Source organism: Narcine bancroftii, chromosome 4 (assembly GCF_036971445.1).
Source record: "Narcine bancroftii isolate sNarBan1 chromosome 4, sNarBan1.hap1, whole genome shotgun sequence".
NCBI classification, from domain to species: domain Eukaryota; kingdom Metazoa; phylum Chordata; class Chondrichthyes; order Torpediniformes; family Narcinidae; genus Narcine; species Narcine bancroftii.
Window position 1 is genome coordinate 244,798,903 of NC_091472.1, and position 26,419 is coordinate 244,825,321.

At 36.9% G+C, this 26,419-nt stretch overlaps 1 protein-coding gene across 4 annotated transcripts in view; it reads left to right on the forward strand.

Moving 5' to 3' along the window:
• Positions 1–26,419, forward strand: part of LOC138761810 (serine/threonine-protein phosphatase 6 regulatory ankyrin repeat subunit B-like) — a 149,077-nt gene that overhangs the window by 55,842 nt on the left and 66,816 nt on the right. For 3 of the 4 annotated variants that reach the window (XM_069934576.1, XM_069934574.1, XM_069934577.1), the window contains exons 6-12: positions 4,098–4,185; positions 10,414–10,556; positions 14,329–14,541; positions 15,934–16,012; positions 22,519–22,633; positions 25,471–25,553; positions 26,256–26,373. In XM_069934576.1, the coding sequence (XP_069790677.1) occupies positions 4,098–4,185; positions 10,414–10,556; positions 14,329–14,541; positions 15,934–16,012; positions 22,519–22,633; positions 25,471–25,553; positions 26,256–26,373 (839 nt within the window). The remainder of the gene's footprint in view (positions 1–4,097; positions 4,186–10,413; positions 10,557–14,328; positions 14,542–15,933; positions 16,013–22,518; positions 22,634–25,470; positions 25,554–26,255; positions 26,374–26,419) is intronic. The other variant, XM_069934575.1, reaches the window with a different exon arrangement.

Below are 26,419 nucleotides of genomic sequence, written 5' to 3' on the forward strand. Positions count from 1 at the left end.
GCAAGCTCACACCAAGACACAAGAGCAACTTGTCCGTGAACTACTCTTTGCAGACGATGCCGCTTTAGTTGCCCATTCAGAGCCAGCTCTCCAGTGCATGACTTCCTGTTTTGCGGAAACTGCCAAAATGTTTGGCCTGGAAATCAGCCTGAAGAAAACTGAGGTCCTCCATCAGCCAGCTCCCCACCATGACCACCAGCCCCCCCACATCTCCATCGGGCACACAGAACTCAAAACGGTCAACCAGTTTACCTACCTCGGCTGCACCATTTCATCTGATGCAAGGATTGACAAAGAGATAGACAACAGACTCGCCAAGGCAAATAGTGCCTTTGGAAGACTACACAAAAGAGTCTGGAAAAACAACCACCTGAAGAAACACACAAAGATCAGCGTGTACAGAGCCATTGTCATACCCACGCTCCTGTTCGGCTCCAAATCATGGGTCCTCTACCGGCATCACCTACGGCTCCTAGAACGCTTCCATCAGCGCTGTCTCCGCTCCATCCTCAACATTCATTGGAATGACTTCATCACCAACATCGAAGTGCTCGAGCTGGCAGTCCGCAAGCATCGAATCCATGCTGCTGAAGACCCAACTGCGCTGGGTGGGTCACGTCTCCAGAATGGAGGACCATCGCCTTCCCAAGATCGTGTTCTATGGCGAGCTCTCCACTGGCCACCGAGACCGAGGTGCACCAAAGAAGAGGTACAAGGACTACTTAAAGAAATCTCTTGGTGCCTGCCACATTGACCACCGCCAGTGGGCTGATATCGCCTCCAACCATGCATCTTGGCGCCTCACAGTTCAGCGGGCTGCAACCTCCTTTGAAGAAGACCGCAGAGCCCACCTCACTGACAAAAGACAAAGGAGGAAAAACCCAACACCCAACCCCAACCCACCAATTTTCCCTTGTAACCGTTGCAACCGTGCCTGCCTGTCCCGCATCGGACTTGTCAGTCACCAACGAGCCTGCAGCAGACGTGGACATTACCCCTCCATAAATCTTCGTCTGCGAAGCCAAGCCAAACAATACATGATTAATAATTGTTAAATTTGAAAGTAAATGGAATACCTTACTCCATATTATAAAACGTTCCAATGTATTTCAGAGGACCTGAAACAAACAAGAATCAGCACTTATCCACTGCTTTAGGTTGAGGGAACATAGAATATAATCCCGAGAGGCAAAGGCTTTACTTTTAAGAAAATTAGATTGCCAGTAGAGACTGCCTGCAGCTAATGGTAAAGTCTGACAGAAAAACACAGTGACAGTCCAGTGGAGTGAAAGATCTGTCTTAAAGAAATCTGAGTTCGTAATAAAAGACAAAAATAAAGGAATACTAAAGCTTTCTTCAAAGGGGAATCCAGTAAACAGCTGAAACTGTTGGTATGAAGGAATTTTTAAAATCATAGATCTTTGAGGAAAGATCCCAAGGAAATAAGGTCATTTGGTAAATAATGTATCCTTTTCAAAGCAGGGGAAAAAAGGACAAAATTGTCAGGAATGGAGTGAAATGGGAAAGTCTACAGACACTGATTGTAGAGCAATATACAAAAGTGCTGGAGAAACTCAGGTTATGTAACATCTACAGGGATCAAAGGGTAACCAATGTTTCGGGCCTAAGCCCTTCATCAAAATGTCAAGGGCACAAGGGATCATTGTGGGGGGTGGGTGGGTTTGGAAAATGGAAATCGATAGATTCATTATATAGATAAAGGAATGTGGAAAATGTCAAGGGCACAAGGGATCATTGTGTGGGGGGGTGATTGGAAAATGGAAATGGATAGATTCATTATATAGATAAAGGAATGTGGAAAATGTCTGATCTCTCTCTGTAACTCTGCACTCCTATACTATATTATTTGTACTATGCATGACACATTCAGTTAGAATGAAAATTATCTCTGCTGCTTGGTACATATGACAATGAACTTGAATAATGGGATTCAAGAAGGGTCCTGCGCATTTACGTAACACCATATTTTCTTCATTTGTAAGAATTAAGTGAAGGAATAGCAGATGTATTTCTTTTCCATAATTCTCTTTGTTTGGATAGGTGACTTTGCTTGGTAAGTCAAGTTTATTGTCATCTGATTGCCTAAGTACAACACAAAACAATGTTCCCTGGTCTTTGGTGCATAAGTTGGACCATATCCGGCTAATATATTGGAATTTCATTTTTCTTTTCTTGAAGGGTGGACAGGGTATTGATAGCTTCTGATAACAATTAAATCGTATTGAAGAACTACACCCCCCCTCCCACTCCAAAGAAAAATTGAAGTCAATAGGAAGCTAGCAAAGTGTCCAATGTCTTGAGCTACATATAGTATATACAAGATTGGCAGTGTTTTGGGTCTAGCCATATTCTGTTTCTGCTAAGAAGGAGTTAGACACTGACGATGGAGCAATATTCTGTTTCATTTACAACCCCAAGCTCTCAATAGAACTTTGCACCCCAGTGTTGCAAATAGCCTATTATCATCACATGGGACAGTGCAGTCTTTGCTGCCTCCTTTCTTGTCTTTGTGAATTATGTCTTCATGAATGAACTTGCATTTAAATATTAAGAAATCTAGATTTGAGTAAAAGACACAGAGTTAGGGTTGTGTTTGAAGGGGAACCAGTTGGCTGGCCCCCGCGTCGCCGCACACACCTGACTCCATGACACAGCTGCTCTGGGTGTGGTGCCGAGAAATTAAAAAAAAATAAATTAATTTAAAAAAAAGAAATCTAGATTTTGGTATTTGTTAGCCCCAGACATGAATTTTCAGTACCAAGTTCAGGCAGTAAGAGGGTAAGACAAAATGATGGTAGTGAATTGTTTTTTTTACTTGGAAAAAGAAAATTAGACGGGTTAAAAAAAAAATCATCAATTAGCTATTGATTTCCCAAAACAAATACAAATCCAAACCTGACTGGGTACAAGCTCCAAGGAATTGCTCGTCTGCACTTTTTTGATCCTAAATGAATCACTGATTAGGGATGGGCAGTTAGATAGATCTGGTTCTAACTTTCTGAGACAAATGTACAAAAATGGATTTTACCAAGGAGATTCCAACAAGAACTTCTGCCATTTAAGAAATAACCAATAATTAATTTCCACCTCCAAAGTGCAGCTTGAGATTTCAAAAATATTGGGAATTGCATATTTGCAGTAATCCCTCCACAGGAAAATGGTAATAGAGACTGAAAGATCCTTACAATTTGAAATTGGGAAACATAACAAAACAACCAACTCTTATCACTATTTTATTTGAGAAGTGATGTATATAGGAGACATTTTCCTGTTCTGTAGGAAAGGAAATATTTCAATTTATTTTGACCCTTTTATAATCTCAGGATGTATCAAACCACTTGTGTGTTGTCCCTGTTGCAATCCCCTTACATTTTAATAAAGATTCTTCCAGTTCAGCATGTGTCCAGACTCATTGCTCTTTGAACCCTCTGAACTTTTCCTTTCTCACACAGCAAAGGGTAATCAGAAATTTTCATAGAATGAATAAAGATTTGCATTATTTATTTCAAAGAACGAAGGTTTGCTTTTCACTGACTGCTTTAATTCGATTTTAAAGTGAGTGTTCAAATATAGAGATGTGACACAAAATATACATTATATTTTCAAATAGTTTATCCATGTTGTCATTTGTAATGTCAGTAGCAACATAATGCAAACTTATTTTGCAACTGAAATTCTCTCAATGAAATATTGAACATTTATTTATTACTTTGAATTCTATTTGCATGTATTGTCTTCTTCATATTTTGAATGTTATTTTCAGTGCCATTGCCTTGTGTATTTTATTTCAAAATAAATTTTTAACTTTTGGTAACTTCCATGCTGAACTTGCAAGATATATTTTCAGTGGCATTTAATACTTTTTAATTTAACATGGTTCCTGAATATTTTTGCCTGTTCAAGGAAATTCTTTTCATCATAATTTTTCAATCTGTAAATTGATATGTGTTACCTTTCTTTAGTAAACATATTTTTGGGAAAGCACGTTTGCGCTGATATTCATAGATTCTGAAATGTAATACTTTTTTGCTTTACTTAACTTTGAATTATTTTTCTTCTTTCTCATATAACCCAAGATGGTGAATCTCCTGTTAGCAAAAGGAGCTAATATTAATGCTTTTGATAAGAAGGACAGAAGAGCCTTGCATTGGGCAGCTTATGAGGGTAAGGGATGTTTTGCTCAAGATAATGTCTTGATGATTGGCCTTTGTATTATAATGATAATGAGTTTGTCACATATGTTGGATAAAGTACATGTGCACTGAAATTCGTACTTGATGCAGCCGAGCAGCTACTTTTAATGAAAAAAAAATTGATAATGGTATAGTTGAAATTTAAAATGAATAATAAATACAAAACTATAGATAGTTTAGAAAAATACAGGAGAATCCCCATTATATGGAATTCAATCAATCAGAAACTCAAACAGCTGGCAAAAAAATTTGAGTAAATAAATAAATACATTCAAATAAATAAAACTGGGTGGATGGATCCCGCGGGGGAGCGCTGAGACTTCATTGGACACGTGCAGGTTTGCCCCGCTGAACGAGCAATGCTCCTTAATGTGTGCACATTCTTTTTACTGTTGCCACTTGTGTGGTGGTGAGTCAGATTGCCAGCGCGAGGAAGGTGTGCTGAGAGCCTGACCATGGCACTGATGTAGATATAAATCAGGTCCTCAGCGTGAGAAAGGCAGTCAAATTTCAATAAAGTTGCTTTGGAATGAAATAATGGTGCTCAGGATGAAGAACTGGCTGATGCCAGTGACTCTCCAAAAGTGTCTCCCTATCCCTGTATTTACCTTTATTAGTGTTGGGTACATGAGTAAGGCTTTATCTGTAATCTTGGGGAAAGGGGTTCATTATAACAATGGCATGGTTAACGTGGCAGTTAGCACAATGCTGTCTCAGTGCCAGTAACTGTGGTTTGAATTTCAATTTTGTACTCTACAGGAATGACCAGATTAAAGTGATCTTTACATAAAGTCTAAAATACTGTTTTTTTTCCCCAAATTACTTTGTTTTGCACTGTATTTTGTCTTTTGAATGGTGGATTTTTTTGAATATTATATTTAGATTTTTCCAATAAATATAAATATGAAGATTTTCCATTTTCAAAATATCTAAACATATATCTCTATAACTTCCTTTTATCTTACAAAACAAAACACAACACTTTCCCTCCCTCCCTCTTCCCAGTATAAATCTGTACATAGTCAGGGCTTACAATTGGGTTTAAAAAAAATCTTTATTGGGGACGTCACTTATATCTTTATAATAATAACACCTTTTTATATTTGGTCCCCTATATAGTCCAGATATGGTTGTCATATTTTTAGAAATACATCATTATTTATATTTCAGATTGTAATTTTTTTTCCATAGGAATACAACTATTCATCTCTTTCTTCCATCGTGTTATCTGTAGATGGGAGTCGAACTTGCAAGTAATCACAACACATTTTTTTGCCACAGTTAAAGCTATTTTAACAAATGAAATTTGGAATTTAGTTAGTTTATTACTTATTTCAATAAAATGACCCAAAAGATAAAGCTCCAGGTCGTCCGTGAAGGCCACCCCTGTTATCCTTGTTCGTATTTCAGTGATATCCTACCAGAAAGGACTCACCTTCACACAAGACCATGTAGCGTGTAAGAATGTTCCTATTTCTATCCCACACCTAAAACACATTTCTGATATTTCATATTTTGATTTATGCAACTTCTGTGATGTGTGATATACTTGGTGTAGGAAATTATATTGCATGAATCTAGTTCTTGCATTTATAATTGACCTCATACTATCCAAACACCAATCAGATCAGCATCTTTCCATTATCACAACTCCTAGATCCGACTCCCATCTCTCTCTTGATCTCTGCAAACCAGGCTTTGCACTTTCATCCTAGATATAAATTTAGATTTATTTCTCAGCCAAATTGTTCATTCCATCTCACTAACTTCAGATGGGGCCAAGTTTCGTCCCCATCTTTCTCTTAAGAATGATCTTAACTGGAGAAATAGCTACTCCATACTTATCCCTTAGTTTTTCAAAAGACAAAAGATTCTTCCGCTCAGATAAGCTTTAAGTGTATCCCATGTTAGAAAACTATTGTCAGTAGAAGAACGATTGTTTTCACAAAATATTTCTGTTCATAAATTCACAAAAATCCTTCCTCTTTAATAATGTAGCATTAAGACACCATCTATACATACTTTCTTTTTTTTCCATTATTGTAATAGTTAATGTTAACGGCGAGTGGCCTGATTAAAGTCTTGCCAAATACTCAATTTTTATCACTCTCCTTTGTAACTGCGCAGACATTAAAAACAGGTCAGTCCTTGTATGTCAATCAAGTACCCTTGAATAGAATGAAGGGTATCTTTCTAAAGGGTTGAGCTGCCTCCATATAGCAACTAAATTTAAATCCTTCATAAATGATAATGTCGTTTTTCACCATTGTTGTTTGTCTTGCTGATTTGTCCAATATTGGATTTAAACAAAAATTGAAATTTCCAATCAATATATTTTGTCTTCCCCCTGCAGTTTTTTAAAAGGTATCCTTCATAAAGACTTAATTGTCATAGTTTGGGGCGTAAATATTCATAAATGCCCATGATTCTGCATAAATTTTAAAATGTACTATTACAAATCTTCCAGCTTGATCTATTAATGTCTCTTCTATTATTATTGGAATATTTTTATTAATTAAAATCACTACACCTCTTGCTTTTGATCCAGATGAAGACTATATTACTTTTCCTGCCCATCCTCTTTTTAATTTTGTGTGTTTTGATTTGGTAAAATGTGTTTCTTGTAAATAGACTATACTTGCTTTTTTTCTTAAGATATGCCAAGACTATTTTTCTCTTCACTTACCCATTAATTCCTTTAACAATAAAATAAATAAATTTCACATTTCTGTTCATATTCTTCTTTAAAACAATATTTTTTAACAATAAAATCTCTTTTACTCTTTAAACGTAAAGTGATCCTTCCCCTTTAAGAAAAACACACAATGTCCCTGCCCTGATGGTGACATATACATAGAGCCCCGAAAGCCCACGGTAAAAACCAGGCACCATTCTCCCTCCTAGACCGGAATCTCCATCCTTCTACTACTTTTCTCAAATTTTTTTCCATTTTACTGAGCTCCCTGGGAATACTTCTATACCTTTAACTTTTAAACAATAAATACAAGACAGTGCAGCAAAAATTAAAAAAATACAACTTTTATTAGTTCCATTCTAAATATTTTCACAATCTTCTCCCTCAGCAACCTCAATCTATTTTTTATAAACTTCGCAGAAAATCTTCCACCTCATTTTTGGTCTTGAAAAATCGCCGGTTCCCTTCTGTTACTTTGACTCTCAAAGTCATGGGGTATATCATTCAATATTTCAAGATTTTAGCACATAATTGTCTTTTTATTATCTTCAAATTCTTTTCCTTGTTTAATTAGTCAGGCTAAAGTCTTGAAAAAATTGTACCTTTCCATGATCAACCTCAGATGGGGCATTATTCTGTTTAGAGTAGTCATATGCTGCTCCCAGAATTATCTCCCATTCTCAGTAGCTTAAAAGTCTCAGCAGAACTGCTCTTGCTCTATGGTCACCAGCTCTATTGGGTACAAGTGTTTGCTGAGCTCTCTTGATATGCAATTTTTCTCCAAATTTGTCTTCTCCCAACACTTGTGCGATCCAATTTTGGAAAAAGTTCACTGGTCCCTTCCCTCAATTTCTTCCTTTAATTTGATAATTCGGACATTGTTCCATGAAATTCTTCATATGATTCATTTTGTCCAGCAGTTCTTGTTTATCCGACTCCCATTCTTTGTTTTCTTTTTCCAAAGCCTCGTTTTTCCATGCGTTTTCATCAATTCAACTTCTGCTCGCCCCTTTCTCTCCATCAGATCTTCTCTTTAATTTTGTTCATTTTTTTCCATCATATTTCTCATCACAGTTTCAACACTTATGAATCAGCTACTCAAATTTTCCATTTTTTTTCCAGGATGATGCTCAGCTCTTGACCCGACTCCCCAGTTTTACCTAATTCTGCTGGTCTCGTCACCATTTTTGCACCATTCCCTTTCGGACTTTCACCCGATGTTCCCGGTTGAATAAGAGTTTCTTCAGTCTTTGTTATCAGTTGCCTTGCTGACTTTGTTCTAGCTTTATCCATTTCTTTGATGAAGAAAATCATGATTTTGAAGTTTTAACCATATATTTAGCATCTTCAGCCAAAACGCATCTGTCTCGGTCTTTTGCATGGCCACGCCCTAAACGGTGTATTGCTAATGCAGGTGTATTAGTTTAGGCATTGGAAGAATGAGTCATTGTCAACCAGAAAATTTGCATATCTGACATCCGCGATCCCTGTAGGATCTGGATACTGGGGATTTTACTATATTCATTTGCCATAATACAAGAGGAAAAAAAAGTTACAATATTACAGACAGTCCTTTAGTAACATTGGAGCCATCTATGTAGCAAGCAGAGGTTCAAGAACCTGACAGCTGTTAGAAAGAAGCTGGTCTTGAACGTGGAGATGCTAGTCTTTGGATAACTTATTCCTGAAGGTAGTAGTGCCCTTTTCACATTGGCTAAATGATAAATTGGCGGTTCAAGGAACAGGTTCAAAATAGCATTTTGCCGTTCACACTGGACGAATGTTAACCTGTTCTTTGTACCCTTTCACACTCACCACCCAGCATCCCAGAGTAGAGGGATGCCTATCCTCCACTATTTGGACCTGGCATACCCCCTGTCCCTTTCACACTGGGCTAACCGGTATGCCAATTCAAAATTAATCAGTGAAGATACACCCTCCCAGTGAGAGATTGTGTCCGGTGTGATGGGGGTCATTTATTTATGTTTATGTATATATTAATTTCAAAGTGATTTTTATTTAAATATTAAAGCATCATTTAAATTTTGAATTAATTATTGACTTTTTCAGATATTTACCCTCTCCATGTTTACTTTTATCAGTTTTCTTCATGTGCATATTTCTTTGAAGTTTAATTATTATCATGAAATTTGAGAGTGGAATTCCTTAATTTTCTGTATTTTCCAGGAAAAAGGGGAAATTTAGCAATAAAAGAAATTTCTGTTCGAATTCTACTTAACATCACATTGTGAAGAAATTGCTGTAACATTAAATTTCATTTATTTGAACCATAAAACAAACTTTTGGAAGAATTCATTGGGTTGAGTAGCATGTTTCAAGGCAAGGAGATGGTTGGTCTTTCAAGTTGACACCCTATATCACTGACTATCGCTTTGCCTCCATATATGCTTCTTGATCAATGAGTTCCTTCAGCACTTTTCTTTTACTCCATATTGCAACATTTGAGACTTGGGGGTAGGTGATGTTGGTAGCAGTTAGGTTAGAGGCTGGTGGGAAGGTAGAGAGGGTAATGAAGATAGTAGAGATTCGAGACCCTGAACCCCCAAACCATTTCCATTAGCTGTGGAGCTTGAGTCACCTAGCATATCTGAAGCAGCACAGGAAGCTCAATACTGCAAAGCTGTCCACATATTTGGCACTGCCTCAAGAATTTGTGTATAAAGTTGTATTGAAACATCACAACAAAGTTTATTCAGCAGGATCTCCTGAATTCTTGATCTTCAATTAGAGGGAAATTGACTGAATAGTGTCCATGCTGCTTATCATCTAAATATGTATGTAGAATATATTTACTAAGCTAAGAAGAAAGTGAAATGAAAATAAATTGGAAAAGATAAAACATAAAAATTGAATGACACTTAATGGAATCAGTATAAGGGTATTAAAGGTTACGGAGAGAAGGCGGGGACGGGGTACTGAACTTTAAGATCAGCCATGATCTCGTTGAATGGCGGAGCAGGCTCGAAGGGTCGAATGACCTACTCCTGCTCCTATCTTCTATGTTTCTAAGTCTTTGGTATAGGCATGGAAGGTGAACATGATAGGATATAATTCATATTGGGCATGTGGTTGAACAATCATCAGGAAAATTGATGTACAGGTGCTCCCCTTCTTACAACGGTCCAATCCAGCGTGACTATCATCATTTACTCTTGTGTAATATGGTAATGTCAGGTAATCGCAAGCATAATTGATTTTACCAATAAACATTGATAATTCCTCTAAGGCGCATTCATTGGTCAATCACTTCTTTTAGTTCAGTTGGAAAGCTTGTAGAGACTGATACAGTGGTGGGGGAGAGTGGGGCAGTTGGATCAGTGTGGGGACTAATACATTGCTGTCGGTGCTATACAAGGTATACCTGTATTCTTTTTTGACTTATGATTTTCGACTTATGCTGATGGGTTTGCCAGAACACAACCCCATCAAGTTGAGAAGAACCTATATTTCAATCCATGTGTAATATAACATTTTGTATCATAGGTCATGTAGAAGTAGTTTCTTTGCTGTTGAATCACGGAGCCGAGGTTACTTGCAAGGATAAGAAAGGTTATACTCCACTGCACGCTGCTGCATCTAATGGACAAATTAATGTGGTGAAACTACTGATCAATCTTGCTGTTGAGGTAGGTGTTGTTTGTTTGTAAGATGAATAGAGCTAAACTGCATTATTTTCTCACAGTACTTGAATGTAGTTACATAGCAGCAGCACCCCAGCAACTTTTATGTAGTACTTTTAATGTAATAAAAACACCTCTATGCAATTCACAGTGTTATTCAAACAAAATCATTTTGCTATTCTATTGAGCATAAAATTAGGGCAGATGGCTAAAAGTTCGAAGAAGTTGAGAAGGAAATAGTTTAGGGAAGGAAATTTCAGCTCTTGGGGTTATGGCTGCAGAAGGTATAAGAGCCAGTTGTTTCAAGAAGGAATTTGGAGATGCTGAAAAGATCAAAATTAGAGCTGTGCAAATATCATGAAGGATTTTGAGGCTGGAGAAGGTTGTACAAGTAGGAAATACAATATCATATTTTAAACTTGGCCTGAGAAGTTTTGGATCCAAGGTATTGCTTAAATGCAAGTTAATGTAGGTCACCGAACAATTTAAGGAGAATGTGTCTTGTCAAAACTCTAGGATATTGGCAGGAAAATTTCAGAAGATTTCAAGATTTTGGAGACTAGAATGAAGTTAGTTAGTCAATTGTATTGAAAATTTTAAGTCTAGCTGTTGTTTCAGCAGTAAATGACCGAAGGTGGACAACATTATAGAATTCACATGGATAGGATTTCTGAAGTCGACTTTAGGTTAGATATGACACCAAGGTTGTGAATGAGCTGGTTCAGATTCTAGTGTTGCCAAGAAGAGGGATAGGGTTGTTTGTGATGGACCAAGGTCGATGGTTTTTGCACTTTTCATTGTTTAGTTGGGGGAAACTTTTCTACATCTGTTGTGAATAACTGACAATCAATTCAACATTTAAGAGATAATCATGGGGAGAAGATGCTGGTGATGGATTAAGAGAATGGCAAAATGAAAATTGGTGAATTCAGCGTTCAGGTGAAAACCAGTGCTGTTTTTCTGGAAGATGTTGTTGAATGAATTTTGAGCTCTAGACTATTGTGAAAAATCAGGAGCTTGTTTCTAAGATTATATATCGAAAGAAGATTGTTAGTTCAGACCTCGCTTTTGAGACTTGAGGATCTAATCTCTCCTTCTTGTACTTAGAATATGCTGAAGAGTTGGTGAACTTTTTTTCCATGAAATGTTTATCAAGGGCTAAATCAGCTAGTTCAAGGAGGTGTCATATTTAAAGTAAGCTTGATGTTTACCTCCATGAATACTGCAAAAAAAACCCCAAGAAATGATAGTTCCATTTAATTGGTGTCTGACTAGCTTTCCATGTCAGCGAGCATATTTCAAAGTATCAGAATCTGAATTTATAGTCATGAACAAGTCATGAATTTTGATTTTTTTTTTTTTGCAGCATCTTACGACATTACTATAAAAAATAAAAATATAGTGCACAGAAGGTTAGTCAGTGTCTTTGGTTCATTGATTATTCAGGAATATGTTGGCAGTGAGGAAGAAGCTGCACTTGTGCACGTCTTTAGGCTCCTGTACCTTTCTCCCGATAGTAGCAGAGTGAAGAGGGCATGGCCTGGGTGATGTCTTTGAGGATAGAGGCTGCTTTTTTGAGACATTGCTCATGTAGATCTCCTCGATGGAGTGAAATTTGGTGCCTGTGATGTCACAGGGCGAGTTAACAACCCTCTGGAGTTTATTCTTGTCCTGAGAGTTGGTGCCTCCATACCAGGCAGTGATGCAACCAGCCAGAATTCTTTCCACAGTACACCTATAGAAGTTTATGAGAGTCTTTGGTGACATACCATATCTCATCAGACACCTCACAAAGTATAGCCGCTGACGACCCTTCTTTGTAATTGCATCAAAGTGGGGGCTCCAGTACAGATTCTTGGAGATGTTGACACCCAGAAATTTGAAGTTCTTGACCCTCTTCACTACTGAGCCCTCAAGGAGGACTGGGTCGTGTTCGTCTGACTTCCTCCTGAAGTCCACAATCATCTCTTTGGTTTTGCTGACGTTAAGCGCAAGATTGTTGTCGTTACACCATATAACAAGCTGATCTATCTCCCTCCTGTTCACTTTCTCATTGCTGTTTGTGATTTTGCTGACAACTGTGGTGTTATCAGCAAACTTGTAGATGGCATTGGAATTGGGCTTGGGCACACAGTCGTGGGTGTATGACGAGTAGAGGATTGGGCTAAGCACGCATCCTTGGGGTGCACCTGTGTTGATAATCAGTGAGGAGGAGCCGTTGTTTCCAATTTGTACTGACTGTAATCTTCCAATGAGAAAGTTAAGGATCCAGTTGCAGTGGGATACAGAGGCCTAGATTGTGTAGCTTCTTGACCAGCACTGAGGGAATAATGGTACTGAAGGCTGGGCTGTTGTCAATGAAGAGCAGCTGTATGTATGAATTGCTGTTTTCAACTTGGTTGACATAGATTTTCAGAACCCTGCCAGGACCTTGCGAAGGTTCACCCTTTTGAATGATGTTCTGACGTCGCCCTCAGAGACAGATATCACAGTTTCTTGTCTTTTTAGAGCATTTTGGAATGCTTCTGCAAGGTGACCTACTTGCAAGATATTTTTTGCGCGAGACCAAAATAATTGTTATAAAAAATAATGTTTAAATTCTGGAGGATCATTATTTTGAAATTGTGCAACTTTGTAAACTGGGAAGTAGAAACAATAAATGTTCTTTGGTGTGAGGTTTATATCATCCACAGGTCATACACAAGGAGTGAATCGTTCATCTTTATTATTCGAATCATTGCTTGCAATGACACTTGTGAATGTAGCCAGCCACATATTTGTGCATTTATTTTTGTCTTAGTATTGGATTTGTGCATGTTAGGTATGGTTGCCAATGCTCTTTGTTGTCGTTTTGTGAACTTCCACTTGACAAAGTTGCATTGAGGTTCTCCAATATTCTTTGTGTTCTCTTTATTCTGTAAAACAGATGACATTAAATCTTTCTTTCTCATTATTATTCAACTTTGAATTCCTCAGCTGAGTGCATGAAATTTTATGGTCATTAAATATTTTGTAATGCGAATTGTTACAAATGCAGAGATAATTTGCAAATGGAAAAATTGGTATTTTTACATTTGTTAAGATAGTTATTACTTAATTTGCTTTAAAAAGAAAAGGTAACTCAAGATATTTTTAATAATTTGAAAGAAACAGTTTTTATGCATCTTTTAAATATAATGTCACAAAGGAACAATGAAAAACTATAAAAATATAGTTATTTCAGGAAAATTAAATTTAACCGTACATGTTTTGACCATCATGCAATGGAAGTTTACTTTGCACAATTCACAAATCATGAGTCAAAATTTTGAAATATGGAATACGATTTAGTTTCATGTAAGCAATGTTGAGTTTTTAAAAATCGTAGTTAACTGATTTTTTTCAAATTTATTTCTTGGTGCATGCACAAATGATGCAACTTTGCATTATGGAAAATCGTGATACCCATTGTTTACTGGGAACGCAATCACCCTTTAAAGTGGGGTTACCTGCACATAATTTTCCATTTATTCTTAAGATTGCTTTAATTTACAAAGTTAGCTTACAGATCTTAAATACGTGCGAGTTGTCGAGCAAACAGCTCATGTGAGAGGGGCGTGGGGTGGGAAAGATTGGTACAAATGGCTTACTTTTGTACAGTCATCATTAATATTTATTTATGACCTGCTAATGTTTTAATAGCTTGTTTTTAAAATAAATTTTAATGTTAGTTTGAGCTTTAAATGCAGAATAAGAGGCAGTTACAAACATTGTGTTTTCGACATTACCATTTCCTCAGATTGATGAACCGAATGCATATGGTAATACAGCACTTCATATTGCATGTTACAATGGACAAGATGTGGTTGTCAATGAGCTTATTGATTATGGTGCTAATGTGAACCAGCCCAACAACAAGGGATTTACTCCTCTGCACTTTGCTGCTGCTTCAACCCACGGTGCTTTATGTCTTGAACTATTAGTTAATAATGGAGTGGATGTCAATTTCCAGGTACATCTTTTTCTTAATTTTTCTTTTCAATGGAAATTCAAATTAAGTTTTATGAAGATAGATAATTTGATCCACAACTCTATTTTTCTTTTCAGTGTAGAACTTGTATATTTTAAAAATAAGAATGTCCTTTCTCATTTTTGAATAATTGAATGTCTTCCAGCTGCTGAGATCTGTTCACCATATGACAGTATTTCCAGTCAATTTGGAAACTCTAGTTTCGCTCTTTACCCCAAACATCAGGCTTGGAGTATTATAGAATGGCTACAGCCCAGAAGGAGACTATTTGGCCAATCTTGTCTGAGTCGTTGGCTCCTAATAGAACTTCTGGTCCCTTCTCCATGCCTTTGAAATATTTCCCCTCTGCACATTTCTCCAATTTCACTTTGAAGGATACAATGGAACATGTCTTCGCATTTCTGATCATTCCAGGTTCCAATTGTGTGTGTGTGTAAAGAAAATGTTTTAGGTTGTTTTACTCTAAATTCTGTTCCCCTTTATACCTGAGATTTCTAGATCTTGATTTTTCCACCAATGGAACAGCTCCCGCTATGCACTCTTTCCAATCCCCTCATCTTATGTGTTGAAATTTCCTTCATTGACAAGCACTAGCAATCCTGATAGTTCATTTGAAGTCTGTTTTTATAGGTTATCTCCTTTAATTACAGAAATACTAATTTTCTCTTTTCATGTTTTGGAGTGTTCTCTATATAGATTGAAATCTGTTGTTCTCTGAATTTGAGTTTATTTACTATTTGTTCAAAAGTATAAATAGTGAGTGAGAATTTCACTAACAATTTTTTCTCCTTTTGGAAATTTACTGAAATGATTTTGCAATGACTTTGGGATTATGTATTGCTTTGAAAAGGAAATATGGCTGTGGATTTTAGTATTTTATGTACCTCAATAATATTTATTAGAAATCCCCTTCCATTAGAGAATTAAGAATATTATTTCTGTCAATTAAAATGCAGACTCATAAATTTTAGAATTTTTTGAAATGAATTCAAATGGTTTCTGCTCATCGGATTAAAATGTCATCTCAAAATGCAGCTATATCTGGCTCAGGATGTAGTTACAATAGAATGAATTTTTGGCATATGTTTTCTTTGTACAGTGAACAAGCTGATATCTTGGACAAACATTAATTTGCCAACCTGAGTTTGTAGCTTCTGGAGGAGAAGCAAATGAAAGCTAAACAAAGTCACTCAAGGAATTGTAGTTTCTTATTTTTAGCCACTTGCTTTCTGTCTTCAGATTTTTGTGTCGTAAAAATAAAAAAACAAAGTTGTTACAATTTTGTAAAGGTATTGGGTTTGATCTAAGTAGTCAAAGACAATAATTAGTCAGGTGATTATCATAATTTTTAAAATGAAAATCTTGTTTTTTCAGAGTAAAGATGGCAAGAATCCACTGCATATGACTGCCATCCATGGCCGATTTACACGATCACAAACGCTCATTCAAAATGGTATAATGAAATAATTTTTGGGTAGAATCTACTTAAAGTTGTGTGCATGACTATTTCAGAAAAGCTATTAGATTTAAACATGGAATCAAAGTGCTCTACTCCAACTAAAATCTAATTTGAATATCAAAATTGTGTTTATAGTTTCAATGTTAAAAACAAAAAAAAATATTTTAATTTATATACACAAAAGAAGTGAAATTGGAAAGTTCTTTTAACTGGCTGGTTAAGGTTTTTAAAAGAAAAATGTGTGTTTCCATCTGTTGGGCACTAGTCAATCAGCAAAATAATAAAAATTGTTGGAAGATCTCTTCGTGTTGAGCAGCATCTTCCCTCTACATTCTGTCCATATGCAGGGTCTCGATTTAAAACGTTGACCATCCCTTCACCTCTGCACATATTATCTGACCTACCGAGTTCTTCTAAAAATTTGTTTTTGCTACAGATTCCAGTATCAGCAGGCTGTTTTGTCTCTGATGGTCGGGTTTGGTGGGTCCCACAGGTTAAGAACCAGACTAAAGTACGGGTACAAAGCACAAGTTTATTGCAGGGTTGGAAATGGGACAAGAGGGTCAATATGTTAGGCAAATCTCTATATATTTTACACACACACACACACACACACACACACACACACACACACACACACACACACACACACACACACACACACACACACACACACACACACACAATGAACTGGTACCTGCAATGATCAGAGAAAAATCACTATGATGTCCCACCACCCCTCAACTCAGTGCAGACACGACTCTATGCAACAAGGGACACTAATTAAACACTCCCAACCCTTTTAACAGTGCACATCTTACCAACAGTTTCTCCAGCACACTTCCACATTTCGAGGCCTGGATGAAGCAAGGTGGTCCCAAGCTGGCAAAGAAAGGGAACAAAGTGCACATGGCACCTTTATAGTGCTGGAGGGATAAGCCCACATCATTTACTGGGGGCCAATAGCTCAGTGGCAGGAGGGTTAAATAATTACAACAGCCACTGGCCCAAGGCCAAGTACTGGCAGGCTGGAGAATGCAGGCCAGGAAATTTATGTCTGCCTGTCCCGCATCGGACTTGTCAGCCACAAACGAGCCTGCAGCTGACATGGACATTTATCCCCTCCATAAATCTTCGCCCGCGAAGCCAAGCCAAAGAATAGTAAGGTGTACACTAATGGATGGGACGGAACCAAACCTTGATTGTCCTCTGACTAATTAGGGGGCAGTGATGTCACATGACAGCTGCAACCCTTCCCAATACAGTCTCCAATGCAAAGAAATGTTTTCCAGTTGGCAGAATTAAGGCAGTACTGAAGAAGTCATGCCATCCAAGATAAATCTCCCTCTCTGGTTGGCATTCCATTTAGCAAACTAAGTTTTCACCTTGTCTACCACTGCTGCAGTGTAAACCATCTACAATATACTTTGCAGCCACCTGACAGGGATGCTTGCTGTGATACCCTCTTCCAAACCTGTGGCTGTTTACATCTTGAGGAGCAGATAACTCAATAGCTGTGATTTTCTAAATCATAGACTATTCTGATTTTGAATGAGATTATAATTCTTTTGTTCAGGTTCAAACTTTGGAATTCTCTAACTGCACTCTGGGTGCATTTCATTTCAAATATTGCAATGCTTTTAGTTTTTAGTTTCTCATTATTTATTTGGCTTCATATTTAAAAACTTAATGACTGAATAGGGAAAAAAGTGATCCTTGCGTCCACCTGAGAAAAGAATGACTAAATGCTGCATCTCCATACTCTCTCATTATTGCACTGATGTGCCAGACTCATTTTTTTTCTGCTAAATTGTTTGGAAGAGGACAATGAATGAATTCAAAATTTGCAGACTAAGATAACAATATTTTTCTTCCAACTCTGGCTGATGTACCAGTAACCTTAACGAGTAGGAGATTTGTATGAAAATAAACAAATGCACTTTTTGAAATGGCGTTAAGGATTCAGTTCTACATCTTTCTCTTTAAACAACCCAGAAAGCTCTATCTTCATAATATTAGTCATATATTGTTATTACAGTAAATTGGAAAACTTGAAATCCCTGGAGTAAATGTACAAGTGGATTGGTTTAAGATTTTTTTCACATTGTCATGGAATGGTATGACATGAAATCAAATCATTTGACACAACAGGTCCATTTGCAACCTCATTAATTCCATTTCCCAGCCTGGTCCACAGTCTTTTGTGCTTGAGTGATTCAAGGGTTAATCTAAACATTTCTTAAAATGCTGCAAGTGACCCAGTTTCAATAAATTTCTGACAGGTACTTACTTCTCTCTGGGTGAACCAAGGTTCCCTCATTATCCACCCTGAATCTCTTTCTTCTTTACCATTACTCTATGTCCTCTAATTTTATCTACCTGTGATAGGTGGAAAAGTTTCCTGCAGCTTTCCCTACCTATACACCTTATTTTAAATATTTGAATTATGTCACATTCGACTTCCTTTGCTCCAGAGAGAACGATCTAGTTTCTTTAGTCTGCGATCATAACTGAAATTTTCCATCCCAGGTAAGATCCTGGTGTATCTCCTTTGTACCCTTTCTGACACTATCGCATCCTTCTTCCAACATTGTCATTAGAACTACAGATAATTGCAATAATCCAGATGAGGTCTGACCAAGATTGGAGCACAACTCCCCTAATTTAGTTTCTTGAGTAATGAAGGTCAGTATCCATAAGTCTTCCTAACCACTCTCTCAGCTGTGTTGCTCTCATCAAAGATTTATGGATGAATTCCACAAATCTTCTGTTCCTCAGTAATTCAAATGTCCAAGCTTCATTAGTAATCTCAAAATCACTTTGCACTTATCTGTCTTTAATTCATTGTGCCATTTTTCAGCCCATTTCGCCACACAGACCAAGACTATCTTCCACACCATCAGTTCCTCTGCCAATTTTCATATCTTCCATGAGCTTGCTGATCATGCCTCCCACATCCAAGTCATTCATTTATAATAAATAATAAGGATCCCAGCACTGACCCTTATATGGTACCACTAGTTATTGGCATTCAATCACAAAAACATCTCTCTGCCATGACACTCTGTTTCTTCAGTCAATTTTCTATGCTGTTTGCCAACTTGCCCAGGATCCCTCAACCCTAACCTTTTGATCCATGTGAGACCTTGTCTAAGGTTTTGCTGAAGTCCATATAAATCCTGCCTGCTCCCTTGACCTCATCAATATACTTAGTAACTTTTTCAAACAATTCAATCAAATTGTGAGAGAGGATATGCCCGTGACCAGGCCATGTTGGCTGTTTCTAATTGGTTTCTAATGACATTTCCTTCAGATTTTTTTCCCATTAGCTTCCACACTACTGATGTTATGCTCACAATTACTGGGCTTTTCTCTGCTTTTTTATTTGAAAAGAGGGTCTATATTTGTTGTTCTCCAATCATTTGGTACCTCACTTTTGTCCTGAAGAGATATAAAAGCCTGCCCTGCAATCTCTTCCCATGTCTCCTGCAGCTGGCTGGGATAAATCTCTGCCAGTCCTTGGGATTTATCCATGCAAAAGTTTGTGGAGACCTGTATTTATGGAGACCAGCACTTGACTTTCACCAACAACTTCTCTGAATTTTCCAAGGGCAAATTTTGTTTCATTTGTGAATACCAATGGAAATGCAGTGACCTCATCTTTGTTTTCTGGCTCCATGCACAGTTCACTTCAAATGTCCCAAATGATCCCCACATTTTCCCTTGTTATTCTTTTGCCCTTAATATTCTTGTACAATGCCCCTAACTTTACCTTAATTTCTACATGACCCTCTGAGCCTTTCTCTCTTTTTAAGGACCTCCCTATGCTTTCTGTGCAATGGATCTTGTACCTAACATATGCTTCTTTATTTCTCATTATCAAATTTTCAACGTCCAGCAGCCCTTGTTCTTGTGACCCTTGGGTTTTACCTTTGCAGGAATATGTTGGCCTTAAACTCTTGCTTGCTATTTCTTCTTTGAATGCTTCCCACTGTGCAAATGTAGATTTGTCTGAAAGTAAGTACTCCCAATCGTCCTTTAATGGGCCCTCTCTCATGTTAATGAATTGACATTTCTCCCCCCACTTCAAATTTTTTTTAAATTTTTTTTATTTTTCACACTATAAACCATATTGACCAAGATACATACAGACATTTTTCTTCTTAAATATATACAGTGTCATTTTCTCCCCCTTTTCTCCCCTCCCTTCCCTCCCTCCCTCACTCCCTTTCCCATTTATTTAAAGTTCAACCCCCACCTCAATTTAAGGCTAAAATCACTGGTCTGTCCTTATCCTTTTACTTAATTGTTTTATAATGTATGGAATAATGGTCGTTGTCTCCGGAATGATCCCCCTTTAACTCTCCCTTAACTTGATCAGTATATTTCCAGTCTAAGGTTCAGTATTGCTCATTCCCTCATCGACATTCTCCTGGTCACGCCTCAAATATTCCACCTGCTCTGACCCTTTAATACAAAGGCAATTCCAGTTAATATCGAGAAAATTGAAATCCTGTTCAAAAATTGAATTTCTCTGATATCTGCCTGTACTTGATAACTGTTAGGAGATCTGTAATACCTCACCAAAGTAAGAACAAAGTTTATATTACTTATTTCTCCCAAAATGGCCTTGTTTGAGAAGCATCCTCTCTCACTACTGAATTATTGCAATTTTTTGAGCCACAATGCATTATTTCCCTTTTTACTCGACCCTTTATTTTGCATTAAAATACTCACTCTGGATTATGAGTCACCGGTCCTGCCCATCCTCGATCCATATCTCAATGTTAAGGGCAAAAGAATAACAAGGGAAAATGTGGGGATCATTTGGGACATTTGAAGTGAACTGTGCATGGAGCCAGAAAACAAAGATGAGGTCACTGCATTTCCATTGGTATTCACAAATGAAACAAAATTTGCCCTTGGAAAATTCAGAGAAGTTGTTGGTGAAAGTCAAGTGCTGGTCTCCATAAATACAGGTCTCCACAAACTTTTGCATGGATAAATCCCAAGGACTGGCAGAGATTTATCCCAGCCAGCTGCAGGAGACATGGGAAGAGATTGCAGGGCAGGCTTTTATATCTCTTCAGGACAAAAGTGAGGTACCAAATGATTGGAGAACAACAAATATAGACCCTCTTTTCAAATAAAAAAGCAGGGAAAAGCCCAGTAATTGTGAAAGTACAGTGTATTACTCTTCAGGCTGCCAAAGTTCAATTTGAAGATCTAATGTTGATTTACAAGTTTTTATGTGAAAGTACAGTGTATTACTCTTCAGGCTGCCAAAGTTCAATTTGAAGATCTAATGTTGATTTACAAGTTTTTATGTTTGATAACAATGGTTTTATGTATTTAAATAATTCTCCACATTCTGTACATGACTATGTTGTGGATTCAGTTGAGTGTCATGCTCAAGTTTCTTGTGTCCAGTCCACAGCAATTTCATGAAGAATTTTCACACTTTGAGCAATTTTAACAAAATATCTTTTTTCCCATCATCACTTTGTGGTTTTGGAAGTAAACTTATAAATCCAGTAGTTCACAATGTACTGGTGGTAGTTCTGCATGGAATTGCGAACACTTCTTCATGTGAGTGCATATTCATGCACTGGCACAGAAATCCCAAATTTGCTGGGGATTTTCAAGCAGACTTTTTGTGGCATTATTTTAAAGTGGGACGACTTTACCAAGTTCCATCTCTCCTTTCCCTTCCGTACCTGTCATCTGATAATATGTACACAAGAAAACCATTGTAACATTGCAGGAACTTCTTTATGAGAGTTAGGATAAGTTTAGTTGGGAAATAATACAGATGAATCTGAAAAAAAGTTGGTTTGTTTTTAACACAGATCAACAATGAACATGGACAGTTCACCATTAGCTGGATATTCTAGGCCCATACTCAGTTCATTATGATATTTTATGTTAACATGCTGCTCTTTTCTTTTAAAACAATTTAAGAGGAAGTGCAAATTATTTTCTCCCATATTAATCTTTAATTTGTCAATCAAATTTTGTTAATTGTTTGGAATGTAACAATAACATTGGTCAATTGGATTGGCTTCCAAAGAAGTTTGAATTGCAAAAGTTAATGTAATCAAGAAATTATTGAGAACTGGATGCTGAGCTTAAGGTTTCATTCATATTTGTCTGCATGAACTGTAACTTAACAGCAGTTCACTCTGCTGTCCTGTATCCACTTTTCAGCAAAATGACATCAAGCTGCATAAAAAAATACACGAATGAAAACATATTTTCAACATAAATTGAAATATCTTAAATGACATTCTCGAGTGTGTCTTTTTATGATGATTATTTTTTAAATTAAATATAATTTCTAACTGAATGTTATGCCAAGAAGTGCCCAAGTTACATGTTCAATAACACATGGAAAACTTGCAGATTTATTCTGGCTCAGGGTATCAAAATATTTGGTGCTATGATTTCTGTTTAATCTGTAATTAATACCTTTTTCAAAGAAATATAACTTTTTCTCGAAGGTAGCGAAATAGACTGTGTTGATAACGATGGCAATACACCATTGCATGTGGCAGCCAGATATGGACATGAACTACTTATTAATACTTTGATAACCAGTGGAGCTGAAATGGCTAAGTAAGTTTCCCAAAGAACGTTATGCTTTGCACGAATCTGATTGCATTCTACTCAAAGCTATTGTTCTTTCAGCATTTATAAGCTTGGCATATAGAATTGCTGTACTCTCAAATTAAAACAAGTGCCACTGTTTTTAAAGTTCACAGAATTGCCAAATGTTCCAAGTTCATTTGATGTACAACATTGAAAAACTAATATTATTTGTATTGTCTGACTGTTTATTTCACCAAACTGGTGCAAACCCAACTGCCTGCCACGAGAATTCACATCAGCTATGATCACCCTCAATACCAGAGCCCCACAAGACTTAACCCTGCTCTACTTCTGGTTCACCCATGGCTGTGTAGCCAAACAGCACTATCTCCACCTATATCTTTGCAGTTGATAAAAATGTTTTAAACTGCATTTCAAACAATGATGAAATGATGTACGTAAAGGCAATAGAAGGTCTAGAGCAGGGGTCTCAAACTCAATTTACCGCTGGAGGTAGAATCTGGGTGAGGCTGGGCCGCATCAGGTTTTCCACAAGAAAAGCTCTTACAAAAACATTCCAGTGTTATCATATGTCTTTATTTTTTAACACAAAATAAGATGAAAAAATAAATAATTTAACAATTCATAAGAAAAACAATAAAATCAATCAGTAATAAATAAATAAAATGAAAATAATAATAATGAAAATAATAATAATACAGCAGATATAGAAGACTGAAGAAACCACATATAGTTGCTGACTGGAGAAATGTAATTATTATTATTCAGATTCAAATGTCTGTATTAACAGTTCTTTAACCTTTAACTTTCTGAACATGAATGGAACATTGAACATAAACTGTTATGAACATGTCTTATTCTGCCTACTTCTTACTGCTGGAGATCTGGCAGTGCTTCCTCTCGCATAGCTGAGCCACATTTGGCTTAAGGCAGGAGCCAGTTGAGACCCTCAGTAGGGCTTGAAGATGCTCATCAGTAAGTCTGGACCTGTACTTGGACTTATTGAAGTTCACGCGCTGAAGCGCGTGAAGCGGGAGCAGCCGCGGAAATTGCGCATGTGCCGCGTGCATATAATGACAAATAGAAAATGCACACAAATATGCTTATATTCGCAATAAGCCCAGCCGATGTCCCGCCCCCGAGAGCAATATACCCCACCGTAATTGGTAGGTTCGTTCAGCTCCGCACACAACACTGAAAAGTGCCAATCATATCAAACTTGCAGGCTGCACTAACATTAAACTTTCATATTATGGCAGGGCCACAAACTATCGTCCCGAGGGCCGCAGTTGGCCCGCGGGCCGCAAGCTTGAGACCCCTGGTCTAGAGGCTTGGCTTCAAGATAACAATCTGTCAACATCATAGACTTCAGGAAGAGGAGTAAAACTCACATCCCTGCTGCATTAATGCTGCCGAGGTGGAGATAGTAGTATCTTGTCAGTGTGAATCAATCCATTCAAGATTGCAAATTGCAGAGAATTGTGAACGCAGCTCCAACCATCATTTAAACCAGTGGTTCTCAACCTTCTTCCACTCACATACCACTTTAAGTATTCCCTATGCCATTGGTGCTCTGTGATTAATAAGGGATTGCTTAAGGTGGTATGTAGGTAGAAAGAAAAAGTTTGAAAACCACTGATTTAATTGTTCGTAACTAACTCGTTATGTGCACATTTACATAACTCCAAAGGAAATTGGCCAATGACAATTTTTCTCAAGCAAAATATTAGAGTAACAATTGGGTCTAGAGCAGTGGTTCTTAACCATCCCTTCCCACTCACATACCACCTTAAGTAATCTCTTACTAATCACAGAGCACCGATGGCATAGGGATTACTTAAAATGGTATGTGAGTGGAAAGAAAAAGGTTCAGAACCACTGATTTAAACCTTCCTTTGCTCCATCTCCTCCATCAACACCCCCTAATGTAAGAAATGCAGCAAATATAACAAATGACTCGTCTCATCCTGGCTACATGCTCTTCTCTCTCTTCAGGAAGAAGATTCAAGAGTATGAAATCCTACACAACCAGATTCAAAGATAGTTTCTTTCCCACCACTATTAAATCACACGATTAAAATAAAGTTCCCTCACTCTGTTTAAACTGATATCTCACTGTAATTATACTCTGTAATATTTTATTCTGCTGTAGTTGTGTATGAATAGCACACAATACCAACCTTTTCATTTTAACAGAGTATATGTGGCAAAAACAAACTTGAAACTTGTTTTCACTGAACCCACATTGCTGAATTTAGTCGCTACATGACTTTTGCTATGGAATTATCAATTTTATTTCAATGCCCTTACAATTGTCACCTCTCAGCCAATCCTTTTCTGTTTTTATCTCATTCTGTTGAACACTTAGTAATCCAAAGCACAAATTTTATTGATCTCTACCAATATTGCAAGATTTGCTGAGTCAGTCCAGCAGTTTTTATTTCAAATTTCTAACATTTGCTTTATTTTGTTTCTGTAATAATGACATTTTTCTTTATTGTTCTTCCATCTGCAACAAGATGACTGGGTAGCGTCTAACCATTTAATAATTTTTCCGTTCACAAAAGGAAGTAATAATTTTTGGATATCAGTAAAGCTGTGAGATGTAAACAAATTTGCCTGATTTCTATTATGCATGGGTATGTAAAAGTATTTTAAATCCAGTATCAAATAGATTTTTCACATTTATTTTTCTTGCTAATTCAGAAAAATTGATTGCCCAATTATGCACATTTCTGAGTATATTGAGTATTATTATTTAACCAAAATGTACATGTTTAATAATTTAATATTTCTAGGCTAGAAATGTGTCCAAAAAAATGATTATGGTTTATTTTTCTTAGACGGGGTATCCACGGTATGTTTCCTTTGCATTTGGCTGCATTAAATGCACATGCAGACTGCTGTAGGAAGTTATTGTCATCAGGTAGGTATATGAAATAAAATATATAACTAATTCCATAGATGCGTAGTTTTGGCCAGTTGGTCAACTGCTCAACAACTTCCTGTGCTCTTCTGTTCTCTAACATTTATTAAAATTGCAATTTTGCACAGCATCAGGCTTTCCTGAGTGGCTATGTTTCAATTGCTGCAGTATCCTGAATTGTTTTAGAAATCAAAGGGTTGACTTGTTTTTCTTGGCACATGTTGAGACACTGCTGAATGCAGACTGTTGATAATTGCAAGTTTCCATACAATTCTTTAAAACAACTTTTGAATGAGAAACCCTTTTAATTTAACCTGTCACTTTTGCTAACACTGCAATATTTAATTTGCTGATTCTGTATAATCACGTTTACTGCTCTTCTATTCATTTGTAGATGGCCGACACAAAATATCACCCAAAATGTTGAATAAAACATTTTCAGTCTCCTGTTTTTTTTTCCAGGGTGGAAAATAAGATGTAATGTTTTAAAAACATATTTTGGTTATGCAAATGGAATGGAGTGGAAACTTATAAGACAAACTGAAATTATAATGTTATTCTACTATTTCTCAAAACACTTTTTTAAAAAGAAGTTGTTAGTCTCTTGAACAGTTTCTAAGGAAATAACTTCTTTGACAGTTCATAAGCTTTTTCCAAAACTAACTGATTTCTGTCTTTACACTATTTCTTACGGTCTATCAGGACAAAAATATAGCATAGTGTCATCATTTAGTAATGAGCACGTGCTGTCTGCAGGCTTTGAAGTAGACACCCCTGATAATTTTGGAAGGACTTGTCTTCATGCAGCTGCTGCAGGAGGGTAAGTTCATTTTTGAACAAACATTAGTACCTCAAGTATAATTTAT